Genomic DNA, 15,674 nt, shown 5'->3' with positions numbered 1-15,674 from the left:
CAGCAAGGCAGTTCATTAGCATTAGTACAAAAGTTAGCATTTCACTGTCTTTCACTAGTGCACTAGCACTTTTACCTAAAGTTAGCTATTAGCTAATTTTCTCATTGATTAGACATGTTTGGTAGACTGAATGGAGCAGGTAAAATGAAAACAACATGGTCCTGTTGATTCCACATGCTACTGCCAGCATTTARGCTAACATTAGCATATTGGCTAATTTTAGCTTGTGCATTAATTTTAACATAATGAATGGTACAAGTACAGCTTAGTCAACATGCTTCTGCCTCTCCACAGGTTATTGACTACATTGCAGCTTTCTTTAGCATTAATGCTAATTTTTAGCATCATAACGCTGGCTCAAAGTCGACGGGCACACTTTGGCATGCCCCTTTAAAATTTCTGCAGGAATTTTCTAGTTAGGGGCATGCTATAGCATGCCCCTAACTATGGCATGCCCCTCCAATGCATAAGGAGAGCAGTGTCACTGCCTCCATGCATTGCATGGCAGGCACCTATTGTTCTACACCCAATAGAATGTCTCTATTATTATTATAAATTATTATTATAAAAATAATTTATTATTCTTCCGTTACCGTTAATGCGGCTCGTACCGCTGCGTGCCCACCCACAAAAGTGGTATCAAAACGTTCGGCTCAATCCCGGGAAGTGAGCTATTATTTTTATTGGGGATCGTAGTTATGACGGCGACGTAAAAAACGAAAAACGAGCAAAATTTCCAACTGCCGAAACGCAGAGTGTAACTGACATCAACTGCCGTTTTTTTAGAGTGAGAAACAGAGTGGATTTTTGACCCCAAAATAATTTTGAAATCGCTTTCATGCCTACAAAAATTGCTACGTTATCCTTTGTATTTTAAATATGTCGAGGCAAAAAAACAAATAAGCTGCAAAACCTCTGTGGAATGTTTACATGTTTGCATTTGGGTCTGAAGACCACACCCACCTGACTCCTTGGCTACTCGCAGTCTGTCTGGCCAGTCATCAAGGCGTCCCAGACATTTGGACAAGTATGTCTGGATGGTGACACAGTCCAGCAGGAGGACATGGTTGTCTGCTCCAACACGAAGAATAGGATCAACGACGACGTAGCCTCCTCCTAACCTCTCCACATCTCTGTGAGAACAGCATTACATTCAGCACAAACATTGACATATGCCATTCAAAACATGTAACTTCCATGTCTTATCTTAGAGCCAAGGTCTCCATTCTGTCAGAGATCCTGAGACAATTTCACATGCAAGAATTCTAAGCTAGAAATCATGTTTACGCCTATAAAACCACTGCAACCTCCCAAAGGCTGAAATGAAAATAATTAAAAGTTTTTTGTTGAAGCTATAAACAGTAAATGCATGTTCATATTAGCTAAACATATTTTTTTAGCTAATCTGAAAAACAGATCAGCCATTGAAGACATGGTTTGAGGTCAACCATTTAACCTAGTTTCAAATGTTACCCTAAATGTGTCAGGAAATCCAACTCTGCACTCTTCCTGCCAGGTCAGGCTCAACTTCAATCATCCAGATACTGAATCTGCACCAGATTCAGTATCTGGGAGTAAAATGCTCCCATTAGTATTTCTTGACATTGATGAATTTGAATTGTAGTAGATTTATCAAGAACTAAAACCTGAAGGGTTGTTTTTCTTATAAATCCAGGTCAACCAAAGCAGACACGTTGCATTTTCTAAAACTTGCCTGGTCAAGAGAGAGCCTTTATTAGCTTTGAGCACTCTATAATGTTGACTGCACAAGGTGAAAAGCAAATCAGAAAAAGATAAAATGAGGCAAAATAATGATCAATTCTTTCATAGTCTATTGGATTCCAAACAAACACTTTTTTTCCTTAAATTAAAATCAATGATGGTCGAGAAGAACATCACAAAAAAAATGTAATGTCAAAGTGTAACAAATTTCTACAAAATTATGACAAATAAAAGATGTTGTCAAATAAGTTGAAATATTTATCCCTTCAAAGGGATTGATCTAATTAAACAAAAGTCCAGTCAATTGGTGCCAGTCATCTCACAATGAGTGGAATGGAGACCAGCTGAGTGTCTCAAGTGATTGTAGTATAAAGATAAATGTGTCTGGAGGCTCCATTCATTTGTTATTCCTGTTTACCATTATGGCATAGACACTAGAGAATACTCCAAGCAAATCAGCGAAAAAGTTTTTGAAAAGTATCAGTCAGAGGATGGATACAACAAGGCCCTAAACATCCCCTGGAGTTCAGCTCCATCATCAAGAAATTGAATGAATGTGGTTGTGTATATCTGCCTAGATCACTGGTGCCCAAAGTCAGTCCTCAAGGGCCGGTATCCTGCATGTTTTAGTTCTCTCTCAGGTGGTAGTAACCTTAGGCATGTCAATATACTTCTTAGGTCATCTAACGAGCCATCATTTGATCCAGGTGAGTTAAACCAGGAAGAGAACTGAAACATGCCGGATGCCGGCCCTCGAGGACCGGACCGACTTTGGGAACCACCGTCTTAGGGGGTTTACTATTTTGCCTGTGTTGGATCCCCAGGAAACATCTATAGGTGGTGCCAGCTTTGAACAGTTTGAGGCAGTTTCTTTGTCCCATTTGTCTTGTAGTTAAACACCTGCGGCCGACAAATTGTCCATTAGACTGTCTCCCTGCTCGTTTATATTTAAAGATATTTTTCTTGTCATTGGGCCATAGGTCCTCACCTTGATAAATATCTCTATTTTGACTGGACATGTCCCTGCTGCTTTCAAACATGCCATGGTACACCCATTATTAAAAAAAACGAACTTAGACCATGGTATTCTTGCAAATTTTAGACCTATTTCTAAACTACCGTTTTTTTATCAAAAGTTTTAGAGAAGATTGTTTTTACTCAGCTCCAGTCTTTTCTAACAGATCATGATATATCTGAGAAATTCCAAACTGGTTTTAAATGTGGACACAGTACAGAAACCGCCTTTCTTAGCGCATTTAATGATGAGGGACATTGAGTTTTTGTTATTAGATTTAAGTTCAGCATTCGATACCATTGACCACAACATCCTTTTACTTCGATTGAAGCACTGCGTTGGTCTTAAGGTAATTTTTTTATATAGCACATTTTCAGCAACAAGGCAATTCAAAGTGCTTAAGGGTACAGTTTTAGGCTGCATTCACACTGCATCCTGAAGTGACCCAATTCCGATTTTTTGTCAAATTAGACAAAAAATCTGATTTTTTGTCAGATATGGGACCTGTATGTTTTCTGCAGTCTGAACAGGCAAACGACCTGAAAGTGTCCCACATGCGCCGTGGGCGCAATAGCGTCAGTGTCTCAATTCCAATGTTTTTTTATGTAATGCAACCTGTATCCAATCTTTTCATGACAGTCTGAACAGCACAGGTCAGATTTTTTTTTAATGTGACCCATATCCGACATGTATCAGATTCAAATGCAACCTAACGTTCAGGTCGCATTCATCCGAATTGAACGTCACTGATTCTCAACAAATCTCACTATTCTGCATCCTGATATGTGCAAGCGGGAAGTGGACAACAACTTCAAATATGTAAGCTATGCTCCACCATTAGCAACCATGTTTACTTCGGCAAACACTGAGGACTTATTCTTTTTATGGCAGTTGGCAGAACACTGAAAACGCTGACGCTATTTCACCCTCTACTGCACATGCAGGACACTTTCAAGTTGTTTGCCTGTTCATACTGCAGAACGCATACAGGTCGCATATGTTTGGCAGTGGGAACGGCCCCAGCAAAAAAAATCAGATCTGACAAAAAATCGGAATTGTGTCACTTCAGGCTGCAGTGTGAATGCAGTTTCAGTGTTCTGCCAGCCGCCATAAAAAGAAGTCCACAGTTTTTGCAGAAGTGAACATGGATGCAAACGGTGGAGCATAGTTTACATATTTGAAGTTGTTGTCAGCCAGCACATTAACAACTTAATCCTCATTATAGGTTGTTGTTGTTATTCTTCCCGCTTGCGCATATCAGGACGCAGAATAGTGACATTTGTCCAGTATCAGCGACGTTCAGTTCGGATGACGTATCCTATTCAAATGGACGTCAAGACGCATTTGAATAGGATACGTATCAGATATGGGTCGCATTCTAAAAGAATCCAACCTGTGTTGTTCAGACTGTCATTAAAGGATCAAATACAGGTCGCATTACGTCAAAAAAAAAAATCGGAATTGGGTCGCTTCAGGCTGCAGTGTGAAGGCAGCCCAAGATTGGTTCTCATCGTATTTGAAAGACAGAAGTTTTTCTGTTCATCTTGATCACTGTTCCTCAGGGGCAGCACCCCTAAATTATGGAGTACCTTAAGGTTCAATTTCAGGCCCTATTTTATTTATTTTGTATTTGCTGCCTCTTGCTCATATCTTTAAGAAATGTAATATCTCTTTTCACTGCTTTGCTGATGAGCAGATATGCCCCTCATTAACCTACTTCAGGATGATTCCCTACAGCTTTTAACAGATTGCTTAACAGAAGTTAGCCAGTGGATGAACCAAAACTTTCTTCACTTAAATCAAAATAAAACCGAAATTATTCTGTTTGGACAAAATAGCCTTATTAGTAACAAAATTATTTGTTCCCTTGCTCCTTTTTATCAGTCTTCTGTTAGGAATCTTGGTGTTATTTTTGACAACTGTCAAAAATAACAACGAGAAACGAGAGCACATAACACCAGTATTAGCTTCTCTGCACTGGCTGCCAGTTTCTTATTGGATTGATGTTAAAATTCTTTTATTGGTTTTTAAAACTTTACATGGCGTAGCTCCACTTTACCTTCAAGACCTTTTTCATAGCCATTCCGTCTCTAGAACATTTTGGGGAAATACATTTTTCTTACATATTCCTAGAACCAGACTGAAAAGCAGAGATCATCGTGCATTCGCTGTCACTACTCCTAATCTGTGGAACAACGTACCTTTTAACATTAGATCTGCTCAAAGTCTGGAACATTTTAAATCACTTCTAAAAACTAATTTTTATTCTTTAGCTTTTCTGACATTGTAATTTACTTGCCCTGTTTGTTTTACTTTGTGTTTTATTCTTATGCGTTTCATCTGTGTTTTATGAATACTGTACAGCACTTTGGTGCAGTTAATATCTGTTTTTAAAGTGCTTTATAAATAAAATTGACATTGACCCATAAATACATAAGCTAGTATAAATACCTGGAAGGGTGCCACCACATGTCCAAATATCCATGGCCAACAGTCCCTGCTTACAGTAGCAAAAGTAGTTTTAATAATAATAATAATATTATATTGTCATAATTCTATTAGTTTATATTGTACTTGTGTGCATGAATGAAAATGAAAGATTTTATATAAAGCACTGTCTGATGTCATTTCATTACAGTAGTTTGAAATGTTTCCAGATTGCGTGGAGTCACTGCCTTGCAGAATTCAGTCTTCTTAGAACTTTTCATACCACATTCATTTTTAAATATGCCATCTTGTGTGTACAAACATGAGGGCCCAGGACACATCTGACTACACTGAAGTTTCAGCAGCTGAGATGGAGAGACTCCGCATGGATTCTGCTGCCTGGGTTCTTAACCAGTCACAGCTTTAAGGGTGACTGGTTAAGAAAGTCACTGTTGAAAAAAAATTAGGTTCAAGGCTGGACTAAAGATTACAATATTTTTTGTATGGCTTATGTCTCCTATTTTTATTTAAATGTTTTATGATAATTCATAAGCCTGGCCATGTGGGCAGAACAATGGCACTGGAACTATGTATTCAGAGAACATTTATTTTCCAGCAAGGCAACGACCCAAAGCATCCATCTAGAGCTACACAAAGACAACAAGGTGAAGGTTCTGGAGTGGCCCAGTCAAGCCCAGACTTTTTAATCCCATAGAGAATTTGTGGAAGGACTTGAATGGGGCTGTTCACAGCTGATCTCCCCCAACCTGACAGAGCTGGAACATTTTAACAGGAAGAATGGAGAAAAACTCCAGCTGCAAATGAGCAACTGACTCAGAGGGATCCACTCTGACTCCCCTGCTGGGACGGCAGCCAAAAAAACATTCACTAAATACTGAGTTGAAAGGGGTAAATATTTATACGATCACTGATGTTAAATATTTTTTACTTAAATGTCATTATTTTGTAGAAATCAGTTTTCACTTTAACAGTAAAATAATTTTTGTCAAAATAATAAAAATGTTGCTGATCATGATTAATTTCTAAAAGCAATAAAAGGGGGTGAATACTTTTTACAGGCACCGTAGAGCTCAGACTATATGGTACTTAAGTCCTCTAAGACTTGAAATAGCACAGCATGTGTTGTACTTTAGCCAAGAGACTCCATGAGACATTAGCTGTGTTTCCATTACAAATGTGCTCAAAACTTTAATATTCCACATCTGGTTGTTGATCATGTGATTCATATGATGCAAAAAAAAAGGTGTTTCCACTGCAGTTTTGTGAAATGGACCAATTTTGATATGGCCAAAACAAACCTTGTCCTGGCCCCAAAATGTTTTAATCAAAAAACAAGAGTTTTCATTCAATAAATTTTATTTTGAAATAGCTATGCAATTATATGGTCAATGGAGATGCATTGACCATACAGAAAGTGTGCAAGTTTTGCTAGATCTCAAAATTGATTTAGTCATTTCCCCCCACCCCCTCAATTTTTTCTCACCCTACAAGTAAATAAAGTTCATGTACCAAAGTAATGTTAATTGTACCACAAATTTTCCAATTATAGATTTTAACAATTGCAGTATGAGTCACTCTTACGCATATCCAAAGTAGTACTGGTAGGATCCAGCAATCTTGAGCTCTAGGGAGCAGTACTTATCAGAGTCATCCTCCCTTCCTGTTGGGTAGTTCCAGGCTAAAACACGGAAGTTGTTTCGAATGAACTTCTGTCCATCAAGTGGGTAGTTGGTGTGAACTATAACTCTCCTTCCTTGAAGGCTTGGACCCAGGCGGAACTGGAGCTCAAAACCTGAAGAGACACAACAGCTTTCCTTTTATTAAGCAGCATTGTGGGACGCTAAACCTAAGAAAGAACCAGCACAGAACTTTTGTAGATCTTTTCTTAGTCTTTATCTTTTTTTTTCCCCATGTCATGCAGTTTGGACAAAATGTATTATCTAAATCTGCGTAAAAAATTCCACTATCATACATAGCACATACTTAGAACACACAACTTTTTCTGTCAAATTTTGCTTAACTCCTTGCATGAGAACTACAAGTGAAAATAATAATAATAATAATAATAATAATAAAACAAAAAAACACAATACACAGATACTGCATCCCCTCCCTAAAATAGAAGCCTGTTTAATCTCACTCCTGGTACAGGAGAATCTCACAGCTCTGAAACAGGCACACACAGTGGGTGTCTGCAGCCATTTTGACCCTTCACAGTCTAGTCTATATATAGTTGAGATTTACAGCCAGCTCACAAATGCCTACCAGGTTCAAATAGCTGTAAATGTCAAGAGACACACTTTTCTGGTGCCTGTTGAAGATGTGCTGCCAGCATGCAGCGCAACTTTTTTCACTGAATAAAGACATACCTGAATATATTCCATGGATTCAGGGTACAACTAGGGTACGCCATACTGCCTCAGGAAAGTGGCCTTTTTCCACCTTATAAACTTGAAATTAAACTATTTTGGGTCATTTGAATGTTCAGAAAGCATGAAACATTTAATATACACAGAACTAGGGCTGAAACGATTCCTCGAGTGATTCGAGTGCCTCGATTATTAAAATTCCTCGAGGAAAATGCATCTGCCTCGAAGCTTCGTTAAGTTATATTTTATTATTTAGTGCACTGTGTTCTGGCTGGGTTAGTACTTGCAGTGCACAATACTCTCACTTCTGCCTGGGTTGTTGATGAAAGCTAAGTGTTTAGCAGCATAATGTCCAGTTTTCTCAAGTTCGGCCTGTGAGGATTTTATTGATTCATGATAATGTCCGGGGCTTTTCTCCTCGCAAAGCAGCTGCTTGGTGGCTGGTTCAGAGCGAACGGCGAGGAAGATCACTGCAGGTGTATTTATACAGGTGAGAGAAAGAACACGGTGGGGCAGGTGCGCATTTTTGATTAACATAAGTGTAGCTTTAAGGACGAATTTGAAAATTTATTTCATATCATTCCGGTCTCAACAAATTGGTGGCAGAGCACATCGTGACGTTACGTACCTGGTAGATGTTTCTGTGTATGATGAACAAAGGTGTCAAATTCTGTTGCTAACATGAACACAAAAGCTATAAATGTCTGGGCAAGGTGAGAGTTCATTTATTAAATAGAATGAAGATGAATACATAAATGAAAAGCTGGAGTACAGACATTTTTTATATAAGCGTATTTGTGAGCTATTGTTACAGGTTAATTTTCTAAACTACAGAAAAGTTGTTAGGGAATCTCAAATGTGATAAATTGGATTCATGTTGATATGCAATGGTACTACTGCTTTTATGTTAGATTTACCAATGTTTCATTTTATCTTATTTTTTATCCAATTACTCAAAGGAAATATGAAGATGAAATATTCATCTTCATGAATATGAATATTTCATATTCATATGTATATGAATATGAAATATGAATATTTCATATTAATATTAATATGTAATATTAGGTAAGTCATTTTTGTGTTACTATTTTCTCCAGGTGAAGTGGGATGGGACAGCTAGATAAGTGCGGAAGGGGGAGCAGGAATCAACATTCACCAGCTGAGTTAATAAGTTACGTTTTAGACAACTAAAAACTGGTGTTAAATCTATTTATTTATTAATAAACTTCTTGCAAACATCAATAAGCCAGAGTATCTGGTTGGAAATAATTTAGAATGCTCATTACGTGAAAAGATACACTTATGTGCCTAAAAGTATACATTAAATTATGCAATCTGAATAACAGTGGCAGTCTGTCTGAACTTCTGCCAAACAAATATTTGATCAGAATAATTTTGTTCAGCTTTAGTTATTAAGATACTTGTGTTAAGAAATAATTGTATTGCACTTCATAACAACCAGTCATGTTAACTAGACATTTGTCTGCCAGTCTACCTGACACTGTGCAGAAAGGGGCATTTTTGAAATGGTATTTAAATAAATGCTGACATTGTTTTTGTTTTTTCATCACAGACTATGAGAATGTCCAGAAGAGATTCACCAAGTTTGAATTCATGAAAAGGCTTTCACCATGATTAACTATTGCAAGAACAGCTGTAATTTCTGAACATTCCTGGAAAACCTTCAAAGAGCTGCTGCCAGAAAATGAAGACAAGAAGAATGATCTACTGTTTTCAGAGCAGTACAGGAAGGCTATAACAAAGGAGATGGCTGACACAATCAAAGCAAAAGATGTTACTGTTGAAATAACCTATTTTCTTAAGTTAAAGAGTAAGTAATTCTGTTTTAGTTTTTCAATCAGTATTTCAGAGTAATAACATACTGACCAGACGTTAAACCCTGTTTGAAGAACAAGTTATCTTTTGTTTAATTCCAATGTACAAAGGGTTTGTTCTACAGCTATGATGGTAGTTATAAGTAGTCCAGTGTGTTTCACTTCACTTGAGGAAAGACTTAATATCAGTGACTCTGTTAGCATAGCATTTGACACTGCAATAACACTAAATCACATCTTTATAATTGTTGCTACTAGTTTCCCTTTACTTGAGGTAAAAGTTAATATTAATGACACTGTAATAACAATGACATATTCCTAACTGGTGGTACTTGTTCCACTTGATGTAAAAGAAATTGTTATTGACTCTTATTAAATCATTTGAAAGTGTAATGAAGCTTAATTAAATCTTTATTGTTGGTCCTACTTGGTTTGCTTTCTTTCAGGTAGTGAGAATATTAATCGCTGTTTTGTTGAAGCTTTTGATAGTATAATAATTAAATCATTATGACTACTATTGTCATAAAGATAATTTTGTTTAGGTTAATGACAAGTTGTCAAAGACATTTTTGTCTAGCTGTCAAGTTTTCATAACAAGGACATTTTGAATAATGTCAACTTTGTATTAAAAGTGTCATGATTTACCAAATGAGACTTTATGACAACAGTCAAATATTCATTTAGACTTACTCATGTTCATGACAGGTATTATGTCATGTTTATGACAGTGTCATGTCAGTCTTATTCACAACCCTTCAAATAAAGTGTTACCAAAATTAAAGAAATGTATGTATGCACCTGCAACCTCTGCTCCATCAGAAAGGGTTTTAATAGCAGGACTTGAGATGAATAGGAAAAATAGATTCATTTTTCAACATATTTAAAATATATTAGTCCTGAATTGTAATTGTAAAGCAGCTGATATTTTCTTGTTAAAATGAACATATTTCAGAGATAATTATACATTAAATAAGTAAATTGGTTAAGTGATTGAAATCAATTTATCATTACATTTTAATAAAATACAAATTCTATTAATGCTGATAACTGCTTTTAACACTTCTTGGAAAGTGATGTCCTTTGCTTGAAAACTACATATAACATACACAGGCATGTCGTGATAAACGATAAATCAATTAATCGCACTATAAATTAAAATTATTGACCTCATTTTAATTTATCGGCTTTATTGTTTCTTCCTGCCTTTTTCTCTATTGATGACACTGAATGAAAAAAGGCTAAACTCCTCCTTACTCATTTCCTTAGTGTAATGCTCAGCTCACACTGCACAATTTTAGAATAAAGTTTGATTTTCACCATTTTTTTTGCATCTCTTTCATACTAGAACTGCTCTAATTAAAAAACTACTACACCTAGACACTTTAAATCTGGACTAGATTATTCTCCTCTTCAAGAAGAAACTTCATAACCATGTTTGGGATTTGTGAAACATTTTTCTGATTCGTGAAACTTCAATAAAGGTTGATTTTACCACTTTTTTGCATCTGGGTTGCATTAGAACTGCTCTGGCTCCAAAACTACAACACCTAGACACTTCAAACCTGCACTCAATTATTCTGCTCCAGTAGCAGAATATTTAAAACCATGTTTGGAATTTGTGAAACCTTTTTCTGATTTGTGAAACTTCAATAAAGGTTGATTTCAGACGGGGGTTTTTTATTTTTATCTTGGTCACATGAAAGCTGCTCAAGCTTCAAAACTACAACACCTAGACACTTCAGACCTGGACTATATTATTCTGCTCTAATAGTAGAATATTTTAATCCATGTTTGGGATTTGTGAAACCTTTATGTGATTTGTGAAACTTCACTAAATATTACTATTCACACTTGTTCCATGCAGTTTTTTTCAAATTCAATTCTAATTCAAAACCACTTTATTAATCCCAATGGTAAATTAAATGTTGGTGTAACTCATTAATTCTTCAAATAGCGATTGTAGATGGGGATGGCTGTTGGAAGGAAAGATCTTCTGCAGCGGTCTGATAAGTGAAGTGAAGTTTCACAACTCAGAAAAAGGTTTCAGAAATCCTAAACATGGTTTTAAATGTTCTGCTATTAATTGAAAGTAATCTGATACAGGTTTGAATAGTCTAGGTGTTGCAGATTTGGAATTAGACCAGTTCTAGTGTGATCCAGATGCAAAAAAAGTGGTAAAATCAACTTTCATTGAAGTTTTACAAATCAGAAAAAGGTTTCACAAATCTTCCAAACATGGTTCTAAATATTCTGTTATTAGTTGAGAATAATCCAGTTGAGGTTTGAAGAGCCTAGGAGTTGTAGATTTGAAATTAGAACAATTCTCGTGTGACCAAGATTTTTAAAAAAGTGGTAAAATAAACCTTTATTGAAGTTTCACAAATCAGAAAAAGGCTTCACAAATCCCAAACATGGTTTTAAATATTTTGCTATTAATTGAAAATAATCTGGTCCAGGTTTGAAGTGTCTAGGTGTTGTAGATTTGGAATTAGAGCAGTTCTCGTGTAACCAAGATTAAAAGAAAGTGGTGAAATCACCCTTGTTTTAAAGTTTCACAATTCCAATAAAGGTTTCACAAATCACAAACATGGTTCTAAATCTTCTGCTATTAGAACAGAATAATCTAGCCCAAGTTTGAAGAGGCTATGAGTTGTATTTTAGGAACTGGAGCAGTTCTAGTATGATCTAGATGCAAAAAAGTGGTGAAAATCTAACTTTATTGTTAGAAATTATAATTTTTCCATCTAAAAGTTGCAGGAGACTGGCCCTCGAGGCCTGGAGTTGCCCGCCCCTGGGTTAAGGTCTGGACTTTGACTGGGCCATTCCAACACGTCGTATTGGATCTCACTTATGCTCATATGCGAGTCAAGGCAGTTGAGCGAATACTTTTGGCAATATAGTGTATGTGTCAAAGTGTGTTTTGGTAACACAAAAGTGTTACCAAAATCTCTATATAAAAAATTTCCATAATTTTAAGAGTAATATGAAGCAAGAGAATAATTACCTTGTTCAAGTCTGAACAAAGTTCTCTCTAAATTCTCCTTTTCGTTAAGCATGAGTACTCTGATTTGCTTTAGGTGCTGAGGCAGCATCATGGAAGTTCTCCTGAACTTGGAGGGAACCCTGGTCTCCTGTCAGGGGAGAAAAGCAACAAGTTACTTTATTAATGTACTCACTGGACTCCAACACAGCATATGTCTGAATAAACCATAAAGAGATGCTTCCTGTGACGTCAGACATTTTCCACTGAAGTGGAGAAATTTACTGGCATCGGATTTAATGAAAGAGATTACACCACACAAGTAACCCTTCCAGTTGCCCAAGGCTGTATTGAACATGGAAGCTGGAACTGAAGGATCTTTGGTTAATTTGTTAAAAATTACTCAGGGATCTCACTAATTTAGTATACCAATGAAAGGCCCATGTATTTTAGTCGATCACTAAGTGAAACTCATACTCCTCCCATCTATTGTTTACACCCACTTGTCCATGCAAGGCCGGGGTGGGCGTGTCTAACTGTGTGAGAGGTGGGTTAAACCCTGGACAGGTTACTAATCTATAACAGGACAAACAAACATGCGCAACACACATCTAAGCTCATTCTCCTGTGGGATACTAACCAATCATGCATATTGTTGATATACAATGCAGGGAATAAACTGTGGGAATAAACTGAATATATACCCACACATGCACAGGGAGAAAATGCAAACTCTATGCAGAAAGACTCCAAGCTGACATCCCAAACCCAGGACCTTCCTTCTGCAGCCATGGAAACTCTCACTAAATTAATCAATTTGGATTCATTCATTAGCTGTAAACCCGAATCCTTCAAATAAACACAAATAAACATTCTGCATCACTCTATATAATGAAATGAGTTTGACTTTCAGAAGTTAATTACTGAAATAATTTAGCAATATTTCAACCTTCTGAAATTACTATTATAACATCCTACCTGAAATGCACTTGTACATTTGTTTGAAAAAGTAATAAAATTAAGTTTAAATAAAAGTTTTAATATGACATCAGTAAAACTATTTGAAATTAACAATGTTGCCTATTGATGTTAGTTATCAACAGGCAACTAACATTTGATACAATGCATAAGACAAGATCTGCTCAGCTGCAACAACAAAGCTAGGGATATCAGAGCAAGACAAAGAGCAGCCTATAAAATGTTACAAAACAATGAGGTTTGACAGAACAATAGACAACTCTTGAAGAGAGGAAGCCTCAGCAAATCAACATAAAACATCCCAGTTGCAAAAAGAACTTACCAAAGAGACGGGCATTAGACAGATTACAATGAGGAGTCTCAAACTGAAGAAGAAACCTAAAAGCACATAGTCTACTGGTAAGATATTGGGTCACAACATTTGAGCTTCTATGTTCAGCCAAGTATCGGACTGGTTATCAGTACCGGCTTGTTGCTAGTTTTACATTACTTGAATTGATAATGGGAATAAGCTAACAATAATAATGAGCAGTGAGCAAGAAAATGATTCAGGAAGTTAAAAAAAATTCAAATTAAAACCAAGATGTTTTATTTTTATTTGACTTATTCCTCATTTTTTTGTATTATTTTTTTCTCTTTTCATCAACTTATTCTATTGTGTTACTGTTTTTGCATGCTTTTGTGCAGTATTAAACCAGTTTTCAAAAGTGCTATATAAATAAATTTGACCATGACATTGATAATAATAATAATGAGCAATGTGCAAGTACACGCTTCAGGAAGTCAAAAAAAAAAAAAAAAACTATTAAAACTAAGAAAATTTGAACTCCTCAGAGGAAAATACCCACCAGCTCCATCTCATATGTAGATGGGTTTCTGAAGGCAACTGAGCTTAACTATTAATACAGTTAAAATTTCAGTTCAATCTGGAGAGACTCAGACGGACAAAGGGGAACAATTAAAAGATTTAATGACAGGAATGAATAACAGTTCTTTGGCGCTCGGACCCCGGCAGCTAATTTGAGCTGAGATTTGATGTGAACTCGATGAACATCCCGATAACTGATTAGGGATGCTCTCCCCCCACCCCCCAAAAAAAGGGCTGAGGCCGGGGCCCGAGGAAAGGTGAGACCTAAAAACCCATATGCCGACTTGAGGATGCGTGGAGAAAAGAAAAGTACAGGTTGTAGGCCGAAGGAGTGCAGAAAACTAGAAGGTGAGAAGCTGATAGGAGGAATCAAATTTGATTGATAGAGGGGTTTTCATGATATGATGCTCATCTGGAGAATGAAGGCCTGCTAAGGAAAGAGCCGAAATAATACCAGGCAAGAGAGTGAAGGATAGTTGAAGGGGCAGAGCCAGGCAGGAGTTGGGGAGCTAGGGGACACAAATATATCTGGAGAAAGGCTGTAGGATAGGTGCCCACGGTAAGGGAGCCACACTGAAAAGTATGAGGGAAAGGAAAACCACTGAGACATGGACCAACAAAGAGAGAAAGGCTAGGACACGGGCCGGCTGGAGGGGCAAGCAACGCTGGGACATGGGCGAGCTGTAGGGGCAGGCAACGCTGGGACATGGGCCAGCTGCAGGGGCTGAACGACGCTGGGACGCGGGACAGCTGCAGGGGCAGAGACATGCAGGGTTACTGGGATGGCATGGAGTCAGACTGCTAAAGCTGATGGGTTACTGAGATCGCTTCAGGGAAACCGAAAGGTTGGCAATAGAGCTGATTGGTTGAGGGACAAAGAAGCTAGAAGTAGACTTGCGGGTTCAATCTTTGGAGGATGCGAGTGAGTAATAACACAGAAACGAACCTGTAAGTAGCAGCATGGGAGGACACAGACAATCACATGATAAGTTTACACTTTGGACAAGGTAGACCAACCATCACCAGCGAAATGCGGAGTGCTCGACTGGCACAGAGTGAGCTATGGACACAGGGAAGAGATGCATAATCATATGAAGAGAATACTGAAAAAGACAGGAGTGCTGACATAACGTCGAGGGAGTGCTTGGAGACAGGTTGAACATAAACTAAAGCTATGGATGAGCATAAAGAAAAACTAAGATTCGAAATGAGGATAAAAGAAACGGGACATATAGAAAATAAAATTACAGAGCAAGACCTGAGATTGAACATGAAATGAGCGATTCCATCTAATAGCTGAACTGGACTGAGCAGAGGTGGAGAGAGACGGCTCATCAACAATAGAGTCAAAATGATCAGGGGTGAAACGAGCAGAGATAAGATTGTCGGTTGATGACATGAAATGGAGTGGTGAAGGTTCAGCTTTATGGTAACACACGACTGATGAGAGCGACGA

At 37.3% G+C, this 15,674-nt stretch overlaps 1 protein-coding gene across 8 annotated transcripts in view; it reads right to left on the bottom strand.

Moving 5' to 3' along the window:
• Positions 1–15,674, bottom strand: part of agla (amylo-alpha-1, 6-glucosidase, 4-alpha-glucanotransferase a) — a 157,962-nt gene that overhangs the window by 123,751 nt on the left and 18,537 nt on the right. For 5 of the 8 annotated variants that reach the window (XR_535914.1, XM_008433504.1, XM_008433503.2 and 2 more), the window contains exons 2-6: positions 15,165–15,278; positions 13,673–13,728; positions 12,397–12,523; positions 6,767–6,977; positions 964–1,133 (exon numbers count right to left, since the gene is read on the bottom strand). Coding sequence is in view for 7 of the 8 variants with exons in the window: in XM_008433504.1 (XP_008431726.1) it covers positions 964–1,133; positions 6,767–6,977; positions 12,397–12,523; positions 13,673–13,728; positions 15,165–15,180 (580 nt within the window). In the remaining variant the exon portion in view is untranslated. The remainder of the gene's footprint in view (positions 1–963; positions 1,134–6,766; positions 6,978–12,396; positions 12,524–13,672; positions 13,729–15,164; positions 15,279–15,674) is intronic. The other 3 variants (XM_017309976.1, XM_008433502.2, XM_017309975.1) reach the window with 3 other exon arrangements.

The sequence above is a fragment of the Poecilia reticulata genome, linkage group LG17, assembly GCF_000633615.1.
Source record: "Poecilia reticulata strain Guanapo linkage group LG17, Guppy_female_1.0+MT, whole genome shotgun sequence".
NCBI lineage: Eukaryota > Metazoa > Chordata > Actinopteri > Cyprinodontiformes > Poeciliidae > Poecilia > Poecilia reticulata.
The sequence above is the reverse complement of the archived record's forward strand: the minus strand, read 5'-3'. Positions and strand labels throughout refer to the sequence as shown.